Source organism: Mustelus asterias, chromosome 19 (genome assembly GCF_964213995.1).
Source record: "Mustelus asterias chromosome 19, sMusAst1.hap1.1, whole genome shotgun sequence".
Lineage (NCBI taxonomy): Eukaryota > Metazoa > Chordata > Chondrichthyes > Carcharhiniformes > Triakidae > Mustelus > Mustelus asterias.
Window position 1 is genome coordinate 11,675,909 of NC_135819.1, and position 26,681 is coordinate 11,702,589.

The window sequence follows — 26,681 nt, forward strand, 5'->3', positions numbered from 1 at the left end:
TCAAATGTGCAGGGGGCTATAGACAGCACCCATGTCGTCCTCAAGGCCCCGGTGAAGAATCCAGGAAGATTCATGAACAGAAAGCGCTTCCATTCAATAAATGCGCAATTGGTTTGTGACCATTAGCTAAATATCATGCACGTCTGCGCCAGACACCCGGGCAGCGGGCATGACAGCGTCATATTGAGGAGTTCTGATGTCCCAGAGGTCTTTGAGGGGGAGCCCAGGCTGTGGGGATGGCTCGTGGGGGACATGGGGTACCCGCTTCGGACTTGCCTGATGCCGTCTGTGCAGAGGTCTGAGACTGAGCAGAGACCCGGTATAATGAGGCCCATGTTGTCACCCATTCAATAGTGAAGCGTTGTATAGGGCCCCTCAAGATGTACTTCATGTGCCTCGACCACTCGAGCGGGCAGTACAGCCCCCGATATCAAAGAACAAAGGACAAAGAAAATGACAGCACAGGAACAGGCCCTTCGGCCCTCCAAGCCTGTACCGACCATGCTGCCCGACTTAACTAAAACCCCCTACCCTTCCGGGGACCATATCCCTCTATTCCCATCCTAATCATGTATTTGTCCAGACGCCCCTTAAAAGTCACTATCGTATCTGCTTCCACTACCTCCCCCGGCAACGAGTTCCAGGCACCCACCACCCTCTGTGTAAAAAATCTGCCTCGTACATCTCCTTTAAACCTTGCCCCTCGCAAGTTAAACCTGTGCCCCCTAGTAATTGACTCGTCCACCCTGGGAAAAAGCTTCTGACTATCCACTCTGTCCATGCCTCTCATAATCTTGTAGACTTCTATCAGGTCGCCCCCCAACCTCCGTTGTTCCAGTGAGAATAAACCAAGTTTCTCCAACCTCTCCTCATAACTGATGTCCTCCATACCAGGCCAACATCCTGGTAAATATTTTCTGTACCCTCTCCAAAGCCTCCACATCCTTCTGGTAGTGTGGCGACCAGAATTGAACACTGTATTCCAAGTGCGGCCTCACTAAGGTTCTACAAAGCTGCAACATGACTTGGACAATTTTTAAACTCAATACCCTGGCCGATGAAGACAAGCATGCCGTATGCCTTCTTGACTACCTTCTCCACCTGCGTTGCCACTTTCAGTGACTTGTGTACCTGTACACCCAGATCCCTCTGCCTATCAATACTCTTAAGGATATTTACTGTATATTTCCTATCTCTATTAGACCTTCCAAAATGCATTATCTCACATTTGTCCGGACTATCGTCCTGCATTGTGGTGACATACTGTGCCCTACACAACCTGGCGCAGCAACGAAGAGACCTTTTGGAGGAGGAGGACATGGAGGCCGAACAACTGGGCATCGCTGGGGAGGAGGCCACCCAGCAGGAGGAGGAGGAAGAGGAGGATGATGAGCAAAACCACCCAGGAGGGCTGCCGGCAGCATGGATCAGGCATGCGAGGGAGGCGCTTTGGTCACCAGGGGCCGCACGTGGGTTCCATTCCCCCCTCCCCTGCCTTGGAGTCCTATAATCTCCTGCACCATTGTAACACCAGAGTGGTGGGCCTGGGTATGCTGCGTTAGCGAGTTTCTGTGGCAGGCAGGAGGATGATGACGACTCGCTATGCGCCAATGTGATGATGCCTTGGTGCAAACTAGTCTGACTCCTACCTGTGCTCCGCATGCGCGTTGGCACCTGGGCCCACGTCTGGGTGGTGGGTAAAGGAGCACTAAACCCCCATGCAGGGCCCCGGGGCGGGTGGGGTGGGGGAGGAAGGGAATCTTTTGTGGGTTCCTGGGATGCCATGGCAGATGCTGTAGGTCGCTGCCAATATATGCCACCCTCTGTAGCCAGTGAATTATTTGAGCGCCTTTATTTTCTCAGTAGCAGTGCGTTGTGGGGCCTCCCCCATTGACATCGATGTACAGGGTCCCTCCGGCAACCATTGGGGTAAGTACATCCCTCGTTAGAGGCTAATTAAAGACAAGTTGGTCACAGGTGCGGGTGGAATAACATTTATTGTTTCCAATAATAGTGCTTTCAAAATAATATCAAAAACATGTGAACATGAGACTTTAAAATGCCTAAATATTCTACCCACCTATTCTTGCCCTTCACCCATGCCATCAGTGCAATTACAACTTCCTAACCTTACGTGGCCTACCGCACCGTCTCGGTGCCTCCCCAGGATGTACAATGGAGGTGGAGGTGGCCAGCTGTCGACCGCATCCCATGGCCTGTGATGCCCTTGGCAATCATCCCCTGGAGGGCCTAAACCTTGAGGGCCCTGGCCGGCTCCCAGGTGTCAGGGCCGTATCCATGACACCTTCTCCATCCTGAGATGCCCCGGTGTCAGGAAGGCGGGAGTCAGAACGTGTAGCCACAGCCACAGTCTCCTGGGTGGAAGATCCCGTCACAGGCTCGAGCCCTTCCTCCTCCCTTAGGGTTCCTGTTGGCCCCGGGGTCACTCCATAGGTCGGCGGTGCTTCTGTAGTAAGTTCCAGAAGCTCCGGCATCACCTGGCCCTGCTAGTCCTGGAAGTCCACCTGCGCCCCACCCATGGTGGCCGCGCCCTCTGCGATGGCCACCTGAGTCAGGGGCCATCTGCCAATGGCAGCAGCAAGTGCCATCTGAGACTTGGTCATGCTCTGCAGCCCCTCAGACCTGACCATCTGTGACTGGGCCACGATCTCAAAGTCTGCTGCCATAGCCCGCTGTGTCTCAGCGTTGTCCTGCTGGGTCTCGTGCAAGCTCTCAAGCCTCTCAGCCATGGGCCACAGAATCTCAAGAAGCCAGTTGAGGTCCTCAGCTGTGGTCCGCTGTGACTCAGCTGTGGCCCTCTGGGACTCCGGTGTGGCCTGCTGTGACTCAGCCATTGGCTGAAACCTTGGAATCCATCATGACGCTATAGTTAAGAAAGCTCACCAATACCTCTACTTTCTCAGAAGACGAAGGAAATTTGGAATGTCAGCTACGATTCTCTCCAAATTCTACAGATGCACCATAGAAAGCATTCTTTCTGGTTGTATCACAGCTTGGTATGGCTCCTGCTCTGCCCAAGACTGCAAGGAACTACAAAAGGTTCTGAATGTAGCCCAATCCATCACGCAAACCAGCCTTCCATCCAATGAGTCTGTCTACATTTCCCACTGCCTCGGAAAAGCAGCCAGCATAATTAAGGACCCCACGCACCCCGAACATTCTATCCTCCACCTTCTTCCGTCGGGAAAAAGATACAAAAGATACAAAAGTCCACCAACCGACTCAAGAACAGCTTCTTCCCTGCTGCTGTCAGTCTTTTGAACGGACCTGCCTTACATTAAGTTGATCTTTCTCTACACCCTAGCTATGACTGTAACACTACATTCTGCACTCTCTCATTTTCTTCTCTATGAACGATATGCTTTGTCTATATAGCGCGCAAGAAACAATACTTTTCACTGTATGCTAAAACATGTGACAATAATAAATCAAATCAAATCAAAACAAATCAAATCAAATCAAAGTAACCCCACATATTTACCACACTAATCTCCCGAACCTACACATCTTGGCTCACTTAAAGACAATTTAGCATGGCCAATCCACACAAACCTGCACATCTTTGGACACTAAGGAGCAATTTAGCATGGCCAATCCACCTAACCTACACATCTTGGGACACTAAGGGGCAATTTAGCATGGCCAATCCACCTAACCTGCACATCTTTGGAAACTAAGGAGCAATTTAGCATGGCCAATCCACCTAACCTGCACATCTTGGAACACTAAGGGACAATTTAGCATGGCCAATCCACCTAACCTACACATCTTGGGACACTAAGGCGCAATTTAGCATGGCCAATCCACCTAACCTGCACATCTTTGGACACTAAGTGGCAATTTAGCACGGCCAATCCACCTAACCTGCACATCTTTGGACACTAAGTGGCAATTTAGCATGGCCAATCCACCTAACCTGCACATCTGTGAACTGTGAGAAGAAACCGGAGCACCCGGAGGAAACCCACGCAGACACAGGGAGAACGTGCAGACTCCACACAGCCACCCAAGGCCAGAATCGAACTCAGGTCCCTGGTGCGGTGAGGCAGCAGTGCTAACCACCGTGCCTCCTTTTATCTCTGCTTATGCTATTAATACAGCTAGTCCCTTGTGTTCAGGAGCAACACATTTCATTTTAACTTTCGATGTGATCTTAGTTCAGACATATATATATAATATAAATGTCAGCTTTTTCATGCGATAATAAAGATATCTCACCAACTTAAGATCTTGTAAATCTGGAGAAAATCCTGTCAGCATGGAAATATCTATAATGACCATTGCGGCATCTGTTTCCCCGAGATATCTGGAAAGGTATTGCAAGTTCAGAAAGTTAGTAAAACAAACTACAATCATCAGGCTTTGAAACCAAAACAGAAAATGCTGGAAAATCTCAGCAGGTCTGACAGCATCTGCGGAGAGAGAACAGAACCAACATTTCAAGTCTGGATGACCCTTTGTCAAAGTAAAGTTTATTTATTAGTCACAGGTAGATTTACATTTACCGTGAGAATCCCCCAGTCGCCACACTCCGGCGCCTGTTCGGGTACACTGAGGGAGAATTTAGCACGGCCAATGCACCCTAACCAGCACGTCTTTCAGACTGTGGGAGGAAATCGGAGCACCCGGAGGGAAACCCACGCAGACACGGGGAGAACATGCAGACTCCGCATGGACAGTGACCCAAGCCAGGAATCGAACCCGGGTCCCTGGCGCTGCGAGACAACAGTGCTAACCACCGTGCCACCGTGTCAGAGCTAAGAGCAAAGAAAATCAGAAGAGATTTATACTATGAGGTGGGGAGGATGGCGGGGGTGGGGGGGGTGGGGGGGGGGGGGCGGTGGGTGTGGTGGGGGGGGGGTGCGACCTTGTAATTGGACAAAGGGAATGTGAATGATAATTTAGCACCTTTCTCATGTTCCTTCATTATCTTTTGCATTCCCTTTCTCCAATTACAGTCATCCAGACTGGAAACTTGGGCTCGATTCTCTCTCCACAGAGGCTGCCAGACCTGCTGAGATTTTCCAGCATGTTCTGTTTTTGCTTCAGGTTCCGGCATCCGCAGTGTTTTGCTTTTATCATGAGGCTTTGTGAGCTCTTGTTGAGAGATACATGGAGATTTCAGAGCACTGTTCACTCCGGACCTTAAAAACACTTATTTTGGCAACTCCTTCATAAAATCCCGACAGTGCAGAAGGAGGCCACTCGGCCCATCGAGTCTGCACCGACCACAATCCTGCGCAGGCCCTATTTCCATAACCCCCCATATTTACCCTGCTAATCCCTCTAAACTGCGCATCCCGGGACACTAAGGGGCAATTTAGCACGGCCAATCCAGCTAACCCGCACATCTCTGGAGTGTGGGAGGAAACCGGAGCACCCGGAGGAAACCCACACAGACATGGGGAGAAGGTGCAAACTCCACACAGACAGTGCCCCAAGCCGGGAATCGAACCTGGGTCCTTAATAAGAATTATTTCAAGTTTTTTCGTGCCATAATTGTAAGGGTTTGCACAATCTCACTCAGTGTCCCGGAGGCTTGTATGCCTGAATATGACAGTGTTTACTGGTACCATCAATATGTACGTCTCCAGGGTGTTAAATCTTGCTGTACTGAGGCATCTCTTCAATAACTACCCGCGGGCAGGTGTCAGGGAACACGACTCTTTATTTAGGCCTGGTCACACCACACTCCAAACGTAGACTCACGCTTGTACTCACTGGAATTTAGAAGAATGTGAGGGAGGATCTCATTGAAAAATAAAAAATCCTGATGGGACTGGACATGCTAGATGCGGGAAGAATGTTCCCGATGTTGGGGAAGTGCAGAATTCGGGGTCGCAGTCTAAGAATAAGGGGTAAGCCACTCAGGACTGAGATGAGGAAGAACGTCTTCACCCAGGGAGTTGTGAACCTGTGGGATTCTCCACCACAGAAAGCTGTTGGGAGCCAGTTTGTTAGATATGTTCAAGAGGGAGCTGGACATGGCCCTTGCGACTAAAGGGATCAAGGGGTATTGAGAGAAAGCAGGAGTGGGATACTGAAAGTGCATGATCAACCATGATCATATTGAATGGTGGGACAGGCTGGAAGGGGCTGAATGGCCTTCTCCTGCACCTATTTTCCATGTTTAGATTGCCCACTCTGGGCACTCAATGGGCGGCACGGTGGCACAGTGGTTAGCACTGCTGCCTCACAGCGTCAGGGACCCGGGTTCGATTCCCGGCTTGGCTCTCTGTCTGTGCCGAGTTTACACTTTCTCCCTGTGTCTGTGTGAGTTTCCTCCGGGTGCTCCGGTTTCCTCCCACAATCCGAAAGACGTGCTGGCTCGGGTGCATTGGCCGTGCTAAATTCTCCCTCAGGTGTACCCGAACAGGCGCCGGAGTGTGGCGACTAGGGGATTTTCACAGTGACTTCATTGCAGTGTTAACGTAAGCCTACTTGTGACACTAATAAATAAACTTTAAAACTTCAAACTCAAATGAATTTCCTCAATAAGGTAACAAACAAAATTCCAAATGACTGAAATATGAATTTCTTACCGTGCGTAGATCTTTACCTCGAGAGAGTTCAGCGCGTCTGGGGGTCGTGCAGCTGTAGCAGTGCAGAACAACATGAGTTATTGCCACCGTGAACATTTTAATTTGCAATTATATATTCAAAAGTGGATAAAGGGATGTGGAATCGCAATAATGGCCGCGATCCTCCCATCGCAACCCGTACCTTTTCTGGCGGGTCGGGCTGGGAGATGCGCGACGCCGGTCTTGTACCGGGATTTGCGCACGCGACGGGAACGCACGCACATCTCCCAGAGCCGGCGAACAGTCACCGGTCAGATCACGCTGGAAACCGGCAGGAAGACAGGTGAGTCATTTGAGCCTCTTTTTGATATATTTTAAATGTCTTTTACATTTCATTATCGGGAGCTTGCCGGTCCCGATTGAATCTCTCACCCCGCCAGGAGTACTTCATCCCGCTGGGGTTTAGACTAGCTCCCCACATTCGGGGAACTGGTGGGAAACCCCGCCGGAATGAAGGGGGGGGGCAATCTGGGCCCTCCAGAGGGTCAGGGGGCGCAGGGCATGGGCACCCTGGCAATGCCAGCCTGTGCCCCCTCGCACTGCCCATGGGGCAAAGTGCCCATGCCCGGAGGCACCTTGGCACTGCCCACCGGGCATCGGGCAGTGCCAAGAGGTGGGGCCTTTTGTGGGCAGGGCCTAGGGGTGCCTCGGTGGGGGGGGGTCCTGCTGCCACTCTGCATTGGGATCGGTCTGGGATGGAGGGAGGGCGGCGATTGGGGCAGGCTGAGGGAGGGGTGGTCTGCCGGGGGTGGGGGGGGGTGGTCCCTGCCCTCTGGGGAGGGGATCTGACACCGAGGGGTGTCAGCGGGGGGGGGGGTCTGCTGGGGTGAGGGGATCGCCACTGCTGGGGAGGTGGGCTGAATATCGGGACGCGCTGGGCGGTGGGGCGGGGGGGGGGGTGGTCAGGGCTGGCCCAGGACTTGTTGTGGGGGGGCCTGGAGGGGCAGCACTGCGGGGGTCCCGGGTTGGCCAGCGATCGAGCTGGCCAGCAAACGGGGAGTCTGACAGATCGGGGCTACTGCGCATGTGCAGAGTTCCAGAACTGTCAAACTCCGGCGCGAATAGGCCCCGCCCCCCTCCCCGGGATTCACGACTGGGACCTCTGCAGTGCACAGAGTACGGAGATTCAGGTGAGAAGCTGAACTGAGAAAATAGCCGGGATCTAGAACAGTTTTCCGGCCAATTCAGCACTTCTGGGAGAATCGCAGCCCTTATTGGTTGGTGTGGGTCCAGTAAGATCCTATCAGCAATGACAAGAATGTGCGGATCAGCGGATCTTAGGAATTGACTTAGAGACCACCAGGAAACCGATAGAACTCCTTTGTTCCTCATTGAATTCCGCTAAGGAACTACATATACTTGAGAGTGCGGACAGGGTCTTGGTTAAAAGCCTGTCCGGACTTGTGAGCAAGATCATTATTCGTTCAGGGGATGTGGGACATTGCTGGTTGGGTCTGGGGTTGGTCAGGTTGGTGGGGGTGTTTGGGTCTGGGCTGTTTCCATTTTTCATTTTCTAAATCGGGGTGCCCTCATTCGTAGCCTGCGCCACAAGCGTGACGTCGTGGGACCCAACTCTTGACTATTTTTTTTTATGATGAGTTTACAACTATGGAGGGAAAAGCCGACAGTTCCAGTGGCAGGTTACCCCCTCGACTGTTCCTTATCGGGATGACACTTGGCCAAAAGAAATGGCAAAATTCCTCCCTATTTTTTTAACTTCCAGATTTATTAAATTAACTGAGTTTAACTTCCCAATCTATCCAAATCATTGGCCATGTCTCTGGAATACTAGGCCTATTAACTGTGAACCCTGTTACCATTCCACTGACTGAGAACCATCACACTTACGTTGCAAAGTTGGCGTTTGCAAAATTGTTAAAAAGGTAGTGTTTCTTTCTGTACTTGCCGGTGCAAATGTAGTACACAGACTGAAACATTATATCAAAGGCCAAACAGTAAGGTTGTCTTGGTGACAGGTTTCAGGCATTTGAATGTGCGAATTTTGCCCAATCGGTTTAAATTAGGCACTTAGCTACCAGCAACCTATCAGATTTAAATTTGATGCTTTGGTAACCTGAGAACCATTGTGGGGATGTGGATCTGTCATCGCAGGTACAAAAGAACAGGCAGTGGGACAATAGATAAAAACAGCACCTGACAACGTAAGAGCCACATTTATGTCTTAAAAGAAAGCCTCATCTCAATAGCGAAGATAGCAAAAGAAGATCGAGGTTCCAGACAGAAGAAAAGAAGACAGGAGATTCCGGAAGGTGACAAACCTAGTTGTAATTTAGAGAGTGACTAAAAATTCTTTTTTTTTTGTTAATGAGTGGGAATTATATTTATCTAAACAGCATTCCTTTAGAATAGTGTTTTATTTGGGTCGTTAATAGTTTAATTAACCTGTTCACTGTTAGTTAGATGAATAAAGTGCTTCTTGTTGATTTTACAGAGTCAGTCTCCGGTCGTGACTTTGATTTAGCCACTGAAAATTGCTGAAGAGCAGATCATACCACTTCTCACATTCACTTTAACAGATTATGAGGCGAGGTATTCCTCTTTGTGTGGTTAGGTGTTACTTCCCAGAGAGAGGATCAACTTCCCCTTTAGAACACTTAGAGCGGACAACAATGATATTTCAACTACCGAGCACACAAAAAATGTCCCATCTTGTCAAGGAAATGCGAGGATGATTTTTGCCGTTCGTTGCACCGTAGAGTGGGTTTTGCCATCGTTAGAGAAATAACGGATGATTTATGTGCAGCTCACCTTCAGGCACCTCTTCCACTGTCACCCGTAATTCAAAGTTCTTGCATTTTGTCACTTGCTCAGACAGCGGAACATGATAACTCGTTAGAATCTGTGGAGTGAAAGCACAAATCGTCGTCATTTATCAAAAGCAATATATCTGAAAATAATAGTATCAGATGAACCTTAGAGGGTGGTGCACAGTGGTTAGCACTGCTGCCTCACAGCGCCAGGGACCTGGGTTCGATTCCCGGCTCGGGTCACTGTCTGTGTGGAGTCTGCACATTCTCCCCGTGTCTGCGTGGGTTTCCTCCGGGTGCTCCGGTTTCCTCCCACAGTCCAAAAGACGTGCCGGTTAGGGTGCATTGGCCGTGCTAAATTCTCCCTCAGTGTTACCCGAACAGGCGCCGGAGTGAGGCGACTAGGGGATTTTCACAGCAACTTAATTGCAGTGTTAATGTAAGCCTACTTGTGACTAATAAATAAACTTTACTTTTACTCCGGTGCCTGTTCGGGTACAGTGAGGGAGAATTTAGCATGGTCAATGCACCCAACCAGCACATTATTCAGACTGTGGGAGGAGATTGGAGAACCCAGAGGAAACCCATGCAGACACGGGGAGAACATGCAGACTCCACAAAGACAGTGACCCGAGCCGGGAATCGAACCCAGGTCGCTGGCGCTGTGAGGCAGCAGTGCTAACCACTGAGCCACCGTCGACTGGAGGATTTTCACAGTAACTTCATTACTGTAAGTCTACTTCATAGAAATCATAGAAACCCTACAGTGCAGAAGGAGGCCATTCGGCCCATCGAGTCTGCACCGACCACAATCCCACCCAGGCCCTACCCCCACATATTTTACCCGCTAATCCCTCTAACCTACACATCCCAGAACTCTAAGGGGCAATTTTTTAACCTGGCCAATCAACCTAACCCGCACATCTTTGGACTGTGGGAGGAAACCGGAGCACCCGGAGGAAACCCACGCAGACACGAGGAGAATGTGCAAACTCCACACAGACAGTGACCCGAGCCGGGAATCGAACCCGGGACCCTGGAGCTGTGAAGCAGCAGTGCTAACCACTGTGCTACCGTGCCGCCCATACTAATCAATAAACTTTAAACTTTACGATGCCCAGGACAGGAAAAACTGGGTTAAAGTCCGTGCAGCTTGTTGGGAGGGATCCCCTGGCATGCACACATGTGCTTTGATTGCTTGTAAAGTTTAATCTTCCGATGGGTTGGCTCGTACAGCTGATGATGTTCCATTAATCTCTCTGACATTCAGCTCAGGGTCTGAGGCCTGGATCAGACATTCGGCACTTACCTGGATACTCTGGTTAAAATCAGGCCTGACTCAGAGATTAGCCACTGAGCATCAGAATCTACCTTTCCCAGCCCGACTCTTCCCCCAGCGCATCCCCACCACCACCTGCACCAACCTGAGCAGCCCAAGATCCGATTTACATAGATGATTTGGAGTTGGGGACCAAGTGTCAAAATTCGCAGATGACACTAAGATGAGGGGCAGAGCAAAGTGTGCAGAGGACGCTGAAAGTCTGCAAAGGCACATAGATAGTCTAAATGTGTGGGCGAGGGTCTGGCAGATGGAGTACAATATTGGTAAATGTGAAGTCATCCATTTTGGTAGGAATAACAGCAAAATAGACTATTATTTAAATGTTAAAAAATTGCAGCGTGCTGCTGTGCAGAGAGACCTGGGTGTCCTTGTGCAAGAATCACAAGGAGTTGCTTTGCAGGTGCAGCAGGTATTAAGAAGGCAAATGGAATTTTGTCCTTCATTGCGAGAGGGATGGAGTTTAAAAACAGTGATGTTATGTTGAGCTGTATAAGGTGCTGGTGAGGCCACACCTGGAGTACTGTGTACAGTTTTGGTCTCCTTACTTGAGAAAGGATATACTGGAGGGGGTGCAGAGGAGATTCACTAGGTTGATTCCGGAGTTGAGGGGGTTGGCTTATGAGGAGAGACTGAGTAGACTGGGGCTATACTCATTGGAATTCAGAAGAATGAGGGGAGATCTTTTAGAAACATATAAGATTATGAAGGGAATAGATAAGATAGAAGCAGGGAAGTTATTTCCACCGACGGGTGAAATGAAAACTAAGGGGCATGGCCTCAAAATAAGGGGGAGCAGATTTAGGACGGAGTTGAGGAGGAACTTCTTCACACAAAGGGTTGTGAATCTGTGGAATTCCCTGCCCAGTGAAGCAGTTGAGGCTACCTCATTGAATGTTTTTAAGGCAAGGATAGATACATTTTTGAACAGTAAAAGAATGAAGGGTTATGGTGAGCGGGCGGGTAAGTGGAGCTGAGTCCACAAAAAGATCAGCCATGATCTTATTGAATGGCGGAGCAGGTCCGAGGGGCCAGATGGCCTACTCCTGCTCCTAGTTCTCAGGATCTTATGTTCTTATGTTCAACCATCTCCACCAACTGAGCAACCCTTGGCCCAACCACCCAACCAACTAACCAGACCCAACCACCCCCATCAACCTGACCAACCCCTGACCACCCCCCTCAACCACCCCCACCAACCTGAGCAGCCCCAGATCCAACCACCCCCACCAGCCTCAGACCCAACCATCCCTCCGATCTGATTAGCCCTTGACGCGAATAATCCACATGACTACCCATCTCTGACTACCCAGAGTCCCTTAACGGGACAACCACCACAATCGCCCCAGTATTTTAGTGCTAAACAATAAGTACTTGGAATTGACATTTACCTTGACTAGTCCTTGTCCTTGCCCGTGCGCTATTACTCTCAGTTTTTCTTGAGCTTTCAACTGAAAAATGAAGAGTGTAGATTAGTTGTTGGCCTTACATGGTGACAATTTCATATAACAATACCTCAAGATGAAAAGCTGTAACAGCTTTGGTTCAGGGTATGAGAATGGCTTCATTTCTTTTGGATTCCAATAACTAGAAGCAAAACAAAAAAATTGAGAATAGCTGTCTGGCGATTTCCATTTTGTTCTTAGCTTTCTGAGTAACAAGCTAGCAGGTACATGATGGCGACCCTTACTTTGCCACAACCCTTGAGGTGATGATGTTCTAAAGATGCTGGGCAGAATATTCCCGTCCCGCTCGCCATGGGAGACGTAACAAGGGGGGGAGCACAGACCATGTTGACTTTGGGTGGGATTTTCCAGTTTTGGGGCGAGCGTGGTTGAAAAATCCCACCCCTTCCGAGTAAAGAAGGATTGAGTGCAACTGAAGATGAAACATTGAAGAATTGGTATTCGTGTGGCCTTGCTGCTCTTATTCATCTCCCTGGTGGCTGTTAGAAGGTTGGGAGTTACTGTCAACGTAACTTGAATGAATTGCTGCAACACATCGAATGGATACTGTCCGCTACCTCATTGCCTCTTAGTACCCAAAGATGTGCGGATTAGGTGGATTGACCATGTTAAATTGTCCCTTAATGTCCAAAGACGTGCAGGTTAGGTGGATTGGCCATGCTAAATTGCCCCTTAGTGTCCAAAGATGTGCAGGTTAGGTGGATTGGCCATGCTAAATTGCCCCTTAGTGTCCAAAGATGTGCAGGTTAGGTGGATTGGCCATGCTAAATTGCCCCTTAGTGTCCAAAGATGTGCAGGTTAGGTGGATTGGCCATGCTAAATTGCCCCTTAGTGTCCAAAGATGTGCAGGTTAGGTGGATTGGCCATGCTAAATTGCCCCTTAGTGTCCAAAGATGTGCAGGTTAGGTGAATTGGCCATGCTCCTCTCCCTCAATGTCAGCAAAATTAAAGAGATTGTCATCAACTTCAGGAAGCGCAGTGGAGGACATGCCCCTGTCTACATCAACGGGGATGAAGTGGAAATGGTCGAGAGCTTCAAGTTTCTAGGTGTCCAGATCGCTATCAACCTGTCCTGGTCCCTCCACACTGACCCTATAGTTAAGAAAGCCCCACCAACCCCTCTACTTTCTCAGGAGGCTAAGGAAATTTGGCATGCCCACTACGACTCTCACCAACTTTTACAGATACATCATAGAAAGCATCCTTTCTGGTTGTATCACAGCTTGGTATGGTTCCTGCTCTGTCCAAGACTGCAAGAAACTACAAAGGGTCGTGAACGAAGCCCAGTCCATCACTCAAACCAGCCTCCCATCCATTGACTCTGTCTACACTTCCCGCTGCCTTGGAAAAGCAGCCAGCATAATCAAGGACCCCGCGCAACCTGGACGTACTCTCTTCCACCTTCTTCCATTGGGAAAAAGATACAAAAGTCTTAGATAAAAGCAAATTACTACGGATGCTGGAATCTGAAACCAAAAGAGAAAATGCTGGAAAATCTCAGCAGGTCTGGCAGCATCTGTAAGGAGAGAAAAGAGCTGACGTTTCGAGTCCAGATGAGCCTTTGACAAAGAGTCGTCTGGACTCGAAACGTCAGCTCTTTTCTCTCCTTAAGCTGCTGCCAGACCTGCTGAGATTTTCCAACATTTTCTCTACAAAAGTCTTCGGTCACATACCAACCAACTCAAGAACTTAGGGACAGCACGGTGGCACGGTGGTTAGCACCGCTGCCTCACAGCGCCAGGGACCCGGGTTCGATTCCCGGCTTGGGTCACTGTCTGTGGGGTGTTTGCACGTTCTCCCCGTGTCTGCGTGGGTTTCCTCCGGGTGCTCCGGTTTCCTCCCAAAGATGTGCGGGTTAGGTGGATGAGTGTGCTAAATTGCCTCTTAGTGTCAGGGGGAACTGCCTAGCATGTGGCTATGGGGTTAGGGCCGGGTGGGATCGTGGCCAGTGCTGACTCGACAGGCCGAATGGCCTCTTTCTGCACTGTCGGATGCTATGCTATGACTCTTAGAACAGCTTCTTCCCTGCTGCCATCGGACATTTGAATGGACCTACCATATATTAAGTTGATCTTTGCACCTTAGCTATAACTGTAACACTACATTCTGCACTGCCATCCCCTTTCCTTCTCCCCTGTGTACTCTATGAACAGTATGCTTTGTACGCAAGAAACAATACATTTCACGGTATCCCAATACATGTGACAATAATATATCAATTCAAATCAAAAAACAAAATTGTGTTCAATAAACTGTTAAAATTTAAGTAACAACTAACCCCTTCTGATTTCGATACGTATTTATTTGTTGAGTTGAAGCGCCATTTAAGAGGTGCTTCTCTGCCAGGAATGTTTACAACCACATCCAAGTCGATTTCTTTCAGTGGAGGCTTATCAGCCTGGTACTTGGCTAGACCTTGCAAAGCAACCATTGTCGCCTGGAGTGGGGGAGGGGGGTAAAACAATTGTTAAATGAAGAACGCAAAACTTTCAAAATTACTCGCTTAAGAAATAAGAATGAGTAATCAATATAATTTTGGGTTTCAGTTGAAGTTCTAGGCAAATAAAAACAGCAAAAACATCCTGGCTTCTCGGAGTACAAGATAAAGGGTAAGACAAATCCTAAGGGGGTCAGTAAAGCCAAAAAAAAGACAACTGAATAGGTTGTACCAGTCTGGAAATTAATAACGCTTTATTCATTCATGGGGCATGGGTACATCGGACCATGGGGATTAGGAGCAGAAATAGACAATTCAGCCCTTTGAGCCTGCTCCGCCAGTCAATCAGATCATGGCTGATCTCTCCCTGGTCTCAAATCCACCTCCCCACCTGTTCCCCTTCTCCCTTTTTTATCAGAAATATATCCATCTCCTTCTTGAACCCATTCAATGATTCAGACTCCACCGCGCTATGGGGCAGCGAGTTCCACAAATTCACCACCCTCTGCCAGAAGTAGTTCCTCCTCATCTCAGTTTTAAATCTACCGCCTCTCAACCTATACCTGTGACCTCTTGTCCTAGATTGCCCCACAAGAGGAAACATTTGGTCTACATTTACTTTATCAATCCCTTTTAGAATTTTATATACCTCGATCAGATCCCCTCTCTTCCTTCTAAACTCCAGCAAGTTCAAGCCCAAACTGTTTAATCTCTCCTCATACGTCATCCCTTTCATCCCCGGAATCAATCTGGTGAACCTCCTCTGAACTGCCTCCAATGCCGCAACATCCTTCCTCAAATAAGGAGACCAAAACTGGACACAATACTCCAGATGTGGTCTCACCAACACCCTGTACAATTGCAACAACACTTCTCTACTTTAAAACTCCAGTTGTGACACTACTGTGCCTTTAGGATATTAATTTTTAACCATATTCTCTGCAGTTATGAGTAGGCAACAAACGGCCTGACTGGATGTCCTTTTATTGCTGCTTAAATGATTTACTGGGTTTTTTTTCTGTTAACTTTTAATCTGGGCCTAATGCACTCTCTTGGAGTTTACGACCTTTTGGAATTGTTGGGGAGGGGGAAGAATGATTGACAGGTCCAGATGGGACAGATTATTTTCCTCACAAGAGTTTATTTGACTTTCAGTTTTAGTAGCTGGTTAGTTAGAAGATGTTTGGACCCCAGGCGGGATGGCAGCGTTTTGTCTCCCTTCCTGGTATTCAAAAGTATTTGGAAGCAATCTATATTATTTTCCTGGAGTGGAAATGTTTGCTGTCGGTGGTTTGCTAGCTTGAGGCACGCAATGGGATTATCTCTACCTCGAGGTGCTGGGAGTTCCAGAATGGAGAAGCCAGAGAAGACAGAATATTTTTTGTGCTAAACCGAAACCGGGAGTATATTTTTGTCAGAATGTTGATATACATTGAGTTGTTAAGGTTTATACAATATCATGGTTGATTTTATTTTACTTGTTTTTAATTGGTAGAAGTTATTGCTAATTTTTTTTCTATGTGTTAACTGTATTCTTAAATAAACTTTGTATGATAAAAGATTCCCAGTAGGTCCTTTGAATCGTACCTGGAGTGAAATATCTTATGCTTACCCATGCTAAAATTCAAAATGCAAAACTTATGATCTAGGTTGACTCCAGACAACACCCTGGAGTTTCTGATTATAACAAGTCCTTTTGCAATAAATGATGTGGGTGTCACTGGCAAAGGCTTTGCAGTCCATTGCGATGTTAGTGTACCTTTAAGAGATTTTTTTTAAAAATCATGCTCACAGCCTTATCTGATGTCATTGTTGCTGAGCGCTCTACAAGGAGTCCTTTTATTGCTCCTTAAGTGGTTTTAAATTAGGGTTGTTTATTTTTTAATTGGCTCAGTTTTAATCCAGTTTAATCCAGTTTTATGACCCTTCATTGTCAGGAGGAGGAATGTTTGCAGGTCAGGTGACACGAGCGCTTTCATTTTCAGTTCTGAGCTGCAGGCTTTAGTTTTTAGAAGGGACATCAAGCCGGAAAAAAGTTTCTCTCTCTCTCTCTCTCTCTCTTCCTGCTTTTGGAAAATTATGCTGTTTAGCTGAAAGCCTTCCTGGACTAGAAAATCTGCTGCTGGTGGCTGGACCCGAGTCTCTCCCTGGTGGACTGAGAAGCTGTTCTGACTTCAAACTGTTCTGAGTGCATCAGGAGAACTGCCAAAGGACTCAGTTCTAGCATCACGTGAGCATTAGTCTTTGCTGTGTTAAACCTGTGAAAAGGGTTTTGTCTGAAGGAAGTTATTGTTTTATTGGAACATCTTAGATATATTTGTTAAGGGTTATACATTATTCTGGTTGTTTTGTTTTTGTTTGTCATTGATAAAAGTTATTGCTAATTTTCTTTCTATATATGTTAACTGTATTCTTAAATCTAAGGAAGGATGTGCTGGTCTTGGAAAGGGTCCAGAGGAGGTTCACACGAATGATCCCTGGTTTGAAGAGCTTGTCCTATGAGAAATGGTTGAGGACTCTGGGTCTGTACTCGTTGGAGTTTAGAAGGATGAGGGGGCATCTTATTGAAACTTACAGGATACTGCGAGGCCTGGATAGAGTGGATGTGGAGAGGATGTTTCCACTGGTAGGAAAAACTAGAACCAGAGGGCACAACCTCAGGCTAAAGGGACGATCCTTTAAAACAGAGATGAGGAGGAATTTTTTCAGCCAGAGAGTGGTGAATCTGTGGAACTCTTTGCCGCAGAAGGCTGTGGAGGCCGGGTCATTGAGTGTCTTTAAGACAGAGATAGACAGGTTCTTGATTAATAAGGGGATCAGGGGTTATGGGGAATCGGCAGGAGAATGGGGATGAGAAAAATATCAGCCGTGATTGAATGGCGGAGCAGACTCAATGGGCCAAGTGCCCTAATTCTGCTCCTATGTCTTATGGTCTTAAATAAACTTTGTTTCATAAAAGCTCCCTAGTGGGTCATTTGAGTCATACCTGGAGTGAAACAACTTATGCTCACTGTAATGACTTGAATCAGACCATTGAGGTTGGCCTATTGGAATACGAACTCCCTGATTAAGGGGCCAATTGATGGGCCAATCAGGGAGACTTTACTTTGCATATAACCGGGGGTGTCAGTTCCTCTGGCGCTCCCGAAGGTAGACTGCTGATTTACAGCACCCTGTATACTGCTGTTGGAGTTGGAAATAAAGGAATCCTGGTGAAGGGACTTCTGTCTCCGTGAGCCTATTACACTCACCAATGCCAAAATCGAACGTAAAACTTAGGGTCCAGGCTAACTTCACAAAAGAGCTTGGAGTTCCTGGCCTGGGTTTTCTTATACCCCGTTAACAAACATGAGTTAAAAAGCACTAAACCACAATGAACTATTTGTGCAAACTCTTGTGCGCTGAAACATCCACCAATGAACGTTCAAAGCATTGGTAAGGCCACACTTGGAATACTGTGTACAGTTCTGGTCACCCTATTATAGAAAGGATATCATTAAACTAGAAAGAGTGCAGAAAAGATTTACTAGGATGCTACCGGGACTTGATGGTTTGAGTTATAAGGAGAGGCTGGATAGACTGGGACTTTTTTCTCTGGAGCCTAGAAGGCTGAGGGGTGACCTTATAGAGGTCTATAAAATAATGTGGGGCATAGATCAGCTAGATAGTCAATATCTTTTCCCAAAGGTAGGGGAGTCTAAAACTAGAGGGCATAGGTTTAAGGTGAGAGGGGAGAGAAGTGTCCAGAGAGGCGATTTTTTCACACAGAGGGTGGTGAGTGTCTGGAACAAGCTGCCAGAGATAGTAGTAGAGGCGGGTACAATTTTGTCTTTTAAAAAGCATTTAGACAGTTACATGGGTAAGATGGGTATAGAGGGATATGGCGGGTAAATGGGACTAGCTTAGGGGTTTCAAAAAAAAAGGGCGGCATGGACAAGTTGGGCCGAAGGGCCTGTTTCCATGCTGTAAACCTCTATGACTCATTTTGTTCTGAGGTCTGAGAGACCGGCCCAACCTCTGGACAAACACAAGTCTTTGTCCTGTGGGAAAAGGGCGATTCCCTGTCTGATGGCGATTCAACCTCCCACTCTCCAAGATTTCTTAAGGATGGCTCCATCACAGTTGTAAAGTAAAGTTATGCAACCTGTGTGGATTTGAAGCCACCACCATACTCGCTCCTCAGCGACAACCACTTCACCGCTTCGCTGGCTTGGTCAAATTTCCTGAGCTGTGAAAGAGCCAATATGGCGTATCCCGTGGCCTCAATCGTGTACAGAGAGTTGACAGCTTCTTCATCTGCCCAGTATGATTGGTCTCAAGGAGGGTACAAGGAGAAGAAGTTAATTCAAAGAAAGATAATTCAAATCAAGTGCACCACCCATTTCAAAGAAAATGGTATGTGGTTAGAATCATAGAATCCCTACGGTGCAGAAGGAGGCCATTCGGCCCATCAAGTCTGCACCGACCACAATCCCACCCAGTACCTATCCTTGCAACTCCACTACTCCCACTATGCATCCTGGGACACGAAGGGGCAATTTATCGTGTCTAATTAACCTAACCCACGCATCTTTGGACTGTGGGAGGAAACCGGAGCACCCGGAGGAAACCCACGCAGACACGGGGGATAATGTGCAAACTCCGCACAGACAGTGACCCAAGGCCGGGAATCGAACCCGGGTCGCTGGCGCTGTGAGGCAGCCGTGCTAACCACTGTGCCACCGTGCCACGCTGAGGGAAGTCAGGGTAGAAATTGCAACTAACCAGTATGTCGTTGGACTGTGGGAGGAAACCAGAGCACCCGGAGGAAACCCACGCAGACACGGGGAGAACGTGCAAACTCCACACAGACAGTGCCCCAAGGCCAGGAATTGAACGCGGGTCCCTAGTGCTGGAGGCTCTAGGGGGGATCGCTCCTTCCAACTGCAGGACTTGATTTCAAGCAGAAGGCTCCTGGGCCAGGATCTTCCTGCGCTCGCTTCCGTCAGGCGACGGGACTGGAAAATCTCGCGAGGAAGTCATAGTCGCGTTGGTTGGAAAGCTCGCCATGACCAACGTCTCTCCCAAATCAGTGGCGGGCCCTGCTCCCCCCCCCCCCCCCCCCCCCCCCCGCCCTCCCCCACTCCACCAAACCCCCACGACGTAACATTGGGAACCTAATTTCCATATATTTGCATCTTATTATCAGGCCTGTACGAGAGTATCATCCGCTCCCGTCAAAAATCCTCCCCGCGAAGGCACAGATGCCATGACGGAGCAAATCACAGTCGCTCTCAAAAGACGTGCACCTGTTGAGCCTACCTCGGAAAGGAGTTCCGAGGTGACACTACTTATTCAGGGGTAGAGAGGGTACGGGCAAAGACCTCGGGGGTTGAGGCGGGCGTGACTCAGGGTTACTTGGGGATGATTCAGGGTTCATAGAATAATAATGTGGAGATGCCGGCGTTGGACTGGGGTGGGCACAGTAAGAAGCCTCACAACACCAGGTTAAAGTCCAACAGGTTTTATTTGGAATCACGAGCTTTCAGACCGCTGCTGCTTAATCAGGTGAGTGGCTGATGAAGGAGCAATGCTCCAAAAGCTAGTGATAGCAAATAAACCTGTTGGACTTTAACCTGGCATTGTGAGTCTTCTTACCAAAGAATCATAGTATTCCGACAGTGCAGAACGAGGCCATTTGGCCCATTGAGCCCACACTGACAACAATCCCACCCAGACCTTATCTCCGTAACCCCATGTATTTACCATACTAATCCCCCTGACACTAAAGGTCAATTTAGCACGGCCAATCACCCTAAACTGCATATCTTTGGACTGTGGGAGGAAACCAGAGCACCTGGATGAAACCTGCGCAGACACGGGGAGAACGTGCAAACTCCACACAGACAAGTGACCCGAGGCCGGAATCGAACCCGTAACCCTGGCGCTGAGAGGCAGCAGTGCTAACCACTGTGCCACCGTGCTGCCCACGTCCTGGTTGTGTGGAGATGGGACAGAATGGCCGCAATAAAATTCTGAAGACAGAGAGAAAAATGCTCTCGCGACCACTTGCAAGACTTACCCGGTGAAGCAAATCTCATCAGGATATCTGATTTGTCTTTATCCAGTAGTGACAGGGCGTATGTTGCTATTGCCACAGAGTACGCTCTCTGCAGATTACCTATCCGATTTTCCAGGTAGTCTTCTGATTTTTTGACACTGTTTTCATAACCCTGAAACGGATAAATCGGAGAGAGAATTTAAAATGATATTCAATCAAGTGTTACCAGCTGGTGTATTGAGAAAGCATTTGCAACGACTCTTGTTTATTCAATATATCAAATCAGCTCTCTCCTTTCTGTTGTTTTTTTCAGGATCTTGTTGCATTTTGAACAAACTTTTAAAATAGAACCATAGACTAGAATCCCTACAATGCAGAAAGAGGTCATTCGGATCATCGGGTCTGCCCCTGAACACAATTCCACACAGGCCCTATCCCTGTAACCCCACATATTTACCCCAGCTAGTCCCCCTGATACTAAGGGGCAATTTTAGCATGGCCAATCCACCTAACCCACACATCTTTGGACTGTGGGAGGAAACCGGAGCACCCGGAGGAAACTCACGCAGACACGGGAAGAACGTGCCGACTCCGCACAGACAGTGTCTCAAGGCTGGAATTGAACCCGGGTCCCTGGTACTGTGTGAAGCAACAGTCCTAACCACTGTGCCACCGTGCTGCCCTACTGTTGAAAGTAACAATTTTCCTCAGCAATTGGCGTTTTCTGGGCAGCACGGTGGCACAGTGTTTAGCACTGCTGCCTCACAGCGCCAGGGACCCGGGTTCAAATCCAGCCTCGGGTCACTGTCTGTGTGGAGTTTGCACATTCTCCCCGTGTCTGCGTGGGTTTCCTCTGGGTGCTCCGGTCTCCTCCCACAGTCCAAAGATGTGCGGGTTAAGTTGATTGGCCGTGCTAAATTGACCCTAGCGTCAGGGGATTAGCGGGATAAATATCTGGCGTTTCAGGAGCAGGGCCTGGGTGGGGCTGTGGTCGGTGCAGACTCGATGGGCCGAATGGTCGGCACGGGTTTGGCGGGCTGAAGGGACAATTCCTGTACTGTACATTTCTTTGTTCTATGTTCTTTATTACACTGATTCCTCCCACAGTCCAAAGATGTGCGGGTTAGGTTGATTGGCCAGGTTAAAAATTGCCCCTTAGAGTCCTGAGATGCGTAGGTTAGAGGGATTAGCGGGTAAATATGTGGGGGTTGGGCCTGGGTGGGATTGTGGTCGGTGCAGACTCGATGGGCCGAATGGCCTCCTTCCGCACTGTAGGGTTTCTATGATGATTTCTATGATGATTCATGTACCCATTCAGATGCCTCTTAAAATGTTGCCAATGTATTTGCTTCCACCACCTCCTCTGGCAGCGCGTTCCAGGTACCCACCACTCTCTGCGTGAAAACTTCCCCCGCGTATCTTCCTTAAACTTTCCCCCTCTTACCTTGAACCTGTGCCTCAAATTGTGTAATGCTTAAAATTAATCTACCAATTATGTCTTTAGGTTCACAGCTACTAAAGAAAATTATAAAACATCTCTTCACCAGCCTTACACAAACCACCAATGTTGGGGGAGAGGCAGTGGCGCAGTGGTATTGTCCCTGGATTAGTGATCCGGAGACCCAAAACAAGATCTGGGGACGGGCGTTCAAATCCCGTCAAGGCAGATGGCAAAATTTGAATTCAATAAAATTTGTAATTCAAAGTCTAATGATGACCATAAAGCCATTGTCGATTGTCAGGAAAAACCCATCTGGTTCACTAATGTCCTTTAGGGAAGGAAATCTGCCGCCCTTACCTGGTCTGGCCTACATGTGACTCCAGAGCCACAGCAATGTGGTTGACTCTCAACTGCTCCTCTGAAATGGCCCAGCCAATGACACTCATGCCCAATCAAATGAATTAAAAAATATTCTGGGGATCATCAAAGCTTCGCATATCATTTGCATGTGATGCGGGAGTTCTCCTTTTGACCTCATATTTAGTGAACTTGGGCTACTGTCCTTCCCAGCTGTAATCTTTGAACTACGTTATGGGTTGTGGGTTTTAACAAAAGGAAAAAAAAATGTAGCTTGCACATGGAGATTCACACTAACAGCAACAGATTTATTGAAGGACCTTCTTGCTGTACAGAGTACAAACAGCAGGAGCCTGTGAAACACCCCAATGATATCACCATCACATCACGTGATCAACTCTTAAAGCAACCATGCAGCATGGCGGCACAGTGGTTAGCACTGCTGCCTCACAGTGCCAGGGACCCGGGTTCGATTCTGGCCTTGGGTCACTGCCTGTGTGGAGTTTGCACGTTCTCCCCGTGTGTGCGTGGGCTTCCTCCAGGTGCTCCGGTTTCCCCCCCACAGTCCAAAGATGTGCGGGTTAGGTGGATTGACCATGATAAATTGACCCTAACGTCAAGGGGAATAACAGAGTTAATGGCTGGAATTTTACCGGCATGGTCGGAATTTTACCGGCACGCCCATCCCAATTCAGGGGCGGGCGAGGCCCGGAGAACTGCATCATCATAGAAATCATAGAAACCCTACAGTACAGAAACAGGCCATTCGGCCCATCGAGTCTGCACCGACCACAATCCCACCCAGGCCCATATCCCTACATATTTTATCCGCTAATCCCTCTAATCTACGCATCCCAGGACACTAAGGGGCAATTTTAGCATGGCCAATCAACCTAACCCACACATCTTTGGACTGTGGAAGGAAACCGGAGCACCCGGAGGAAACCCACGCAGACACGAGGAGAATGTGCAAACTCCACACAGACAGTGACCCAAGCCGGGAATCGAACCCAGGTCCCTGGAGCTGTGAAGCAGTAGTGCTAACCACTGTGCCACCGTGCCGCCCGATTCGGGCCGGATTGTATGAACCTCGGGCGGACGTGACAGTAAAATTCCACCCAATGCGTGGGGTTGCGGGAATTGGGATTGTGGTCGGTGCAGACTCGATGGGCTGAATGGCCTCCTTCTGCACTGTAGGGATTCTCCCTTCAGCCCAAAGGTGTTTGCCCGACAGTGGTTGAATGTGCAGGATAAAAAAATCAGAACATCTGGGACTTGATTCAACAGCAAGGCCAGGACACCTACCCTACACATGTTTGGACATCCATCTAGTCAGGTAGCCTGTCAGCACTCACACCCAAATTTTACCTGCTGAATAATTGCCAATTAAATGAGGTTCGCTTTGCTGATTGATAGCAGTGGAACCCAGTGAGAGTCAGGTGTTTCAGGAGAGATGGAAGAATATTGAAGATAAATTTAGGCGTGTCACCCAAAACAAAGTATTGCCTCATTACTTAACTCCATAAAAACGGGATTCTTTTACCTCTGAAGTGTGTGTGCAAATGAATCTGGCTTCAAGCAAGGCGATGAGTACAAATGCAGTTAATGATGCACTGCCTTCTGACCCAGCAACTCCTCCCTAAAGCATTAAGAAAAGACAATGAAACATTTCATTCAGCCACTTCCCCACTTTGAGGAATTAAAGTACTCAGCAAAAATATATTCCGGTGATAAAGAAGGACTGTAAGAAAAAGGATAATCGGACGTGGATAACGAAGGGAATAAAGGAGAGTATTAAAATAAAATCAGATGCGTACAGAGTGGCCAAAAATAGTGGAGAATTAGTGGATTGGGAAAGCTTTAAAGAAAAACAAAGAACGACTAAGAAAGCGATTAAGAAAGGAAAGATAGATTATGAAACTAAACTAGCTCAAAATATAAAAAATGATAGTAAAAGTTTTTACAAGTATATAAAAAGGAATAGAGTGGCTAGAGTGAATGTTGGACCCTTGGAAGATGAGAGGGGGGATTTAATAGTGGAAAACGAGGAAATGGCTGAGACGTTAAATAAGTTCTTTGTGTCGGTCTTCACGGTGGAAGACACAAATAGTTTGCCGAATATTAGAGATCAAGAGTTGGTGGGAGGGGAGGTCCTTAATACAATTACTGTTACTAAGGAGGTGGTGCTTGGTAGACTAATAGGACTGAAGGTAGACAAGTCCCCGGGCCCGGATGGAATGCATCCCAGGGTACTGAAAGAAATGGCTGAGGTAATAGCAGATGCGTTAGTAGTCTCTGCCCATTGAAGTGGTGGAGGCTTCCTCGTTGAATATGTTTAAATCACGGGTAGATAGTTTTCTGATCGATAAGGGAATTAGGGGATATGGGGAGCAGGTGGGTAAGTGGAACTGATTCGCTTCAGATCAGCCATGATCTTGTTGAATGGCGGGGCAGGCTCGAAGGGCCAGATGGCCTACCCCTGCTCCTATTTCTTATGTTCTTATTCTGGAGTTCATAGTTTAGCAAACTTTTCAAATAAGATATCTCAAAGGCCTGGAAAAAGACATCAGGAAAAAAAATTGACATTGAAATATTTTATAACACGTGTCATATTTAAAATGAAACATATAAAATTATGAAGGGAATAGGTAAGATAGCAGAGGGATCTGGGTGTACAGGTGCACAGGTCACTGAAAGTGGCAACGCAGATGGAGAGGGTAGTCCAGAAGGCATACGGCATGCTTGCCTTCATCGGCCGGGGCATTGAGTTTAAACATTGGTAAGTCATGTTGCAGCTTTATTGAATCTTAGTTAGGCCACACTTGGAATATAGTGTTCAATTCTGGTGGCCACACTGCCAGAAGGATGTGGAGGCTTTGGAGAGGGTACAGAAAAGATGGGCGGCACGGTAGCACAGTGGTCAGCACTGCTGCTTCACAGCTCCAGGGACCTGGGTTCGATTCCCGGCTTGGGTCACTGTCTGTGTGGAGTTTGCACATTCTCCTCGTATCTGCGTGGGTTTCCTCCGGGTGCTCCGGTTTCCTCCCACAGTCCAAAGATGTGCGGGTTAGGTTGATTGGCCATGCTAAAATTGCCTCTTAGTATCCTGAGATGTGTAGGTTAGAGGGATTAGCGGGTAAATGTGTAGGGCGTGGGTGGGATTGTGGTCGGTGCAGACCCGATGGGCCGAATGGCCTGTTTCTGGCACTGTAGGGTTTCTATGATTTCTATGAAAAGATTTATCAGGATGTTGCCTGGTATGGAGGGCATTGGCTATGAGGAGAGGTTGGAGAAACTTGGTTTGTTCTCACTGGAACGACAGAGGTTGAGGGGAGTCCTGATAGAAGTCTACAAGGTTATGAGAGGCATGGACAGAGTGGATAGTCAGAAGCTTTTTCCCAGGGTGGAAGAGTCAATTACTAGGGGTCACAGGTTTAAGGTGCGAGGGGCAAGGTTTAAAAGAGATGTACGAGGCAGATTTTTTATACAGAGCGTGGTGGGGGCCTGGAACTCGTTGCTGGGGGAGGTAGTGAAAACGGATACGGTAGTGACTTTTAAGGGGCGTCTTGACAAATACATGAATAGGATGGGAATAGAGGGATATGGTCCCCGGAAGGGTAGGGGGTTTTAGTTCAGTCAAGCAGCGTAGTTGGTGCAGGCTTGGAGGGCCGAAGGGTCTGTTCCTGTGCTGTAATTGTTTTGGTTCTTTGTTAGAAGCAGGGAAGTTGTTTCCACTGGCGGGTGAAACTAGAACTAGGGGGCATGGCCTCAAAATAAGGGGGAGCAGAGTTAGGACTGAGTTGAGGAGGAACTTCTTCACCCAAAAGGTTGTGAATCTGTGGAACTCCCTGCCCAGTGAAGCAGTTGAGGCTTCCTCATTGAATATTTTTAAGGCAAAGATAGATACATTTTTGAACAGTAAAGGAATTAAGCGTTATGGTGAGCGGGCGGGTAAGTGGAGCTGAGTCCACGAAAAGATCAGCCATGATCTTACTGAATGGCGGAGCAGGCTCGAGGGGCCAGATGGCCTACTCCTGCTCCTAGTTCTTATGTTCTTATCAACTCAAAGCCTCATCTGAGGGTACAATGTGGTCATTTTGGAACAGCAAAGATGCTGTATAAATCCAGCTTACGCGTGAACTTTGCACATCCATCATTTTCAAACCAAAAACCTTAACAGGGAATTACATACTTGCCCTATTGGGTTTGGAACGAGCCATTCTAATGTTGA

General features: G+C 48.0%; 1 protein-coding gene across 1 annotated transcript in view; it reads right to left on the minus strand.

Moving 5' to 3' along the window:
• LOC144507765 (complement C3-like) overlaps window positions 1–26,681 on the minus strand; it is a 149,353-nt gene that overhangs the window by 23,078 nt on the left and 99,594 nt on the right. Inside the window, exons 27-34 of the mRNA XM_078235039.1 lie at window positions 23,994–24,089; window positions 20,674–20,824; window positions 18,757–18,926; window positions 14,454–14,612; window positions 12,101–12,160; window positions 9,372–9,462; window positions 6,564–6,615; window positions 4,240–4,327 (exon numbers count right to left, since the gene is read on the minus strand). Coding sequence (XP_078091165.1) covers window positions 4,240–4,327; window positions 6,564–6,615; window positions 9,372–9,462; window positions 12,101–12,160; window positions 14,454–14,612; window positions 18,757–18,926; window positions 20,674–20,824; window positions 23,994–24,089 — 867 coding nt within the window. The remainder of the gene's footprint in view (window positions 1–4,239; window positions 4,328–6,563; window positions 6,616–9,371; window positions 9,463–12,100; window positions 12,161–14,453; window positions 14,613–18,756; window positions 18,927–20,673; window positions 20,825–23,993; window positions 24,090–26,681) is intronic.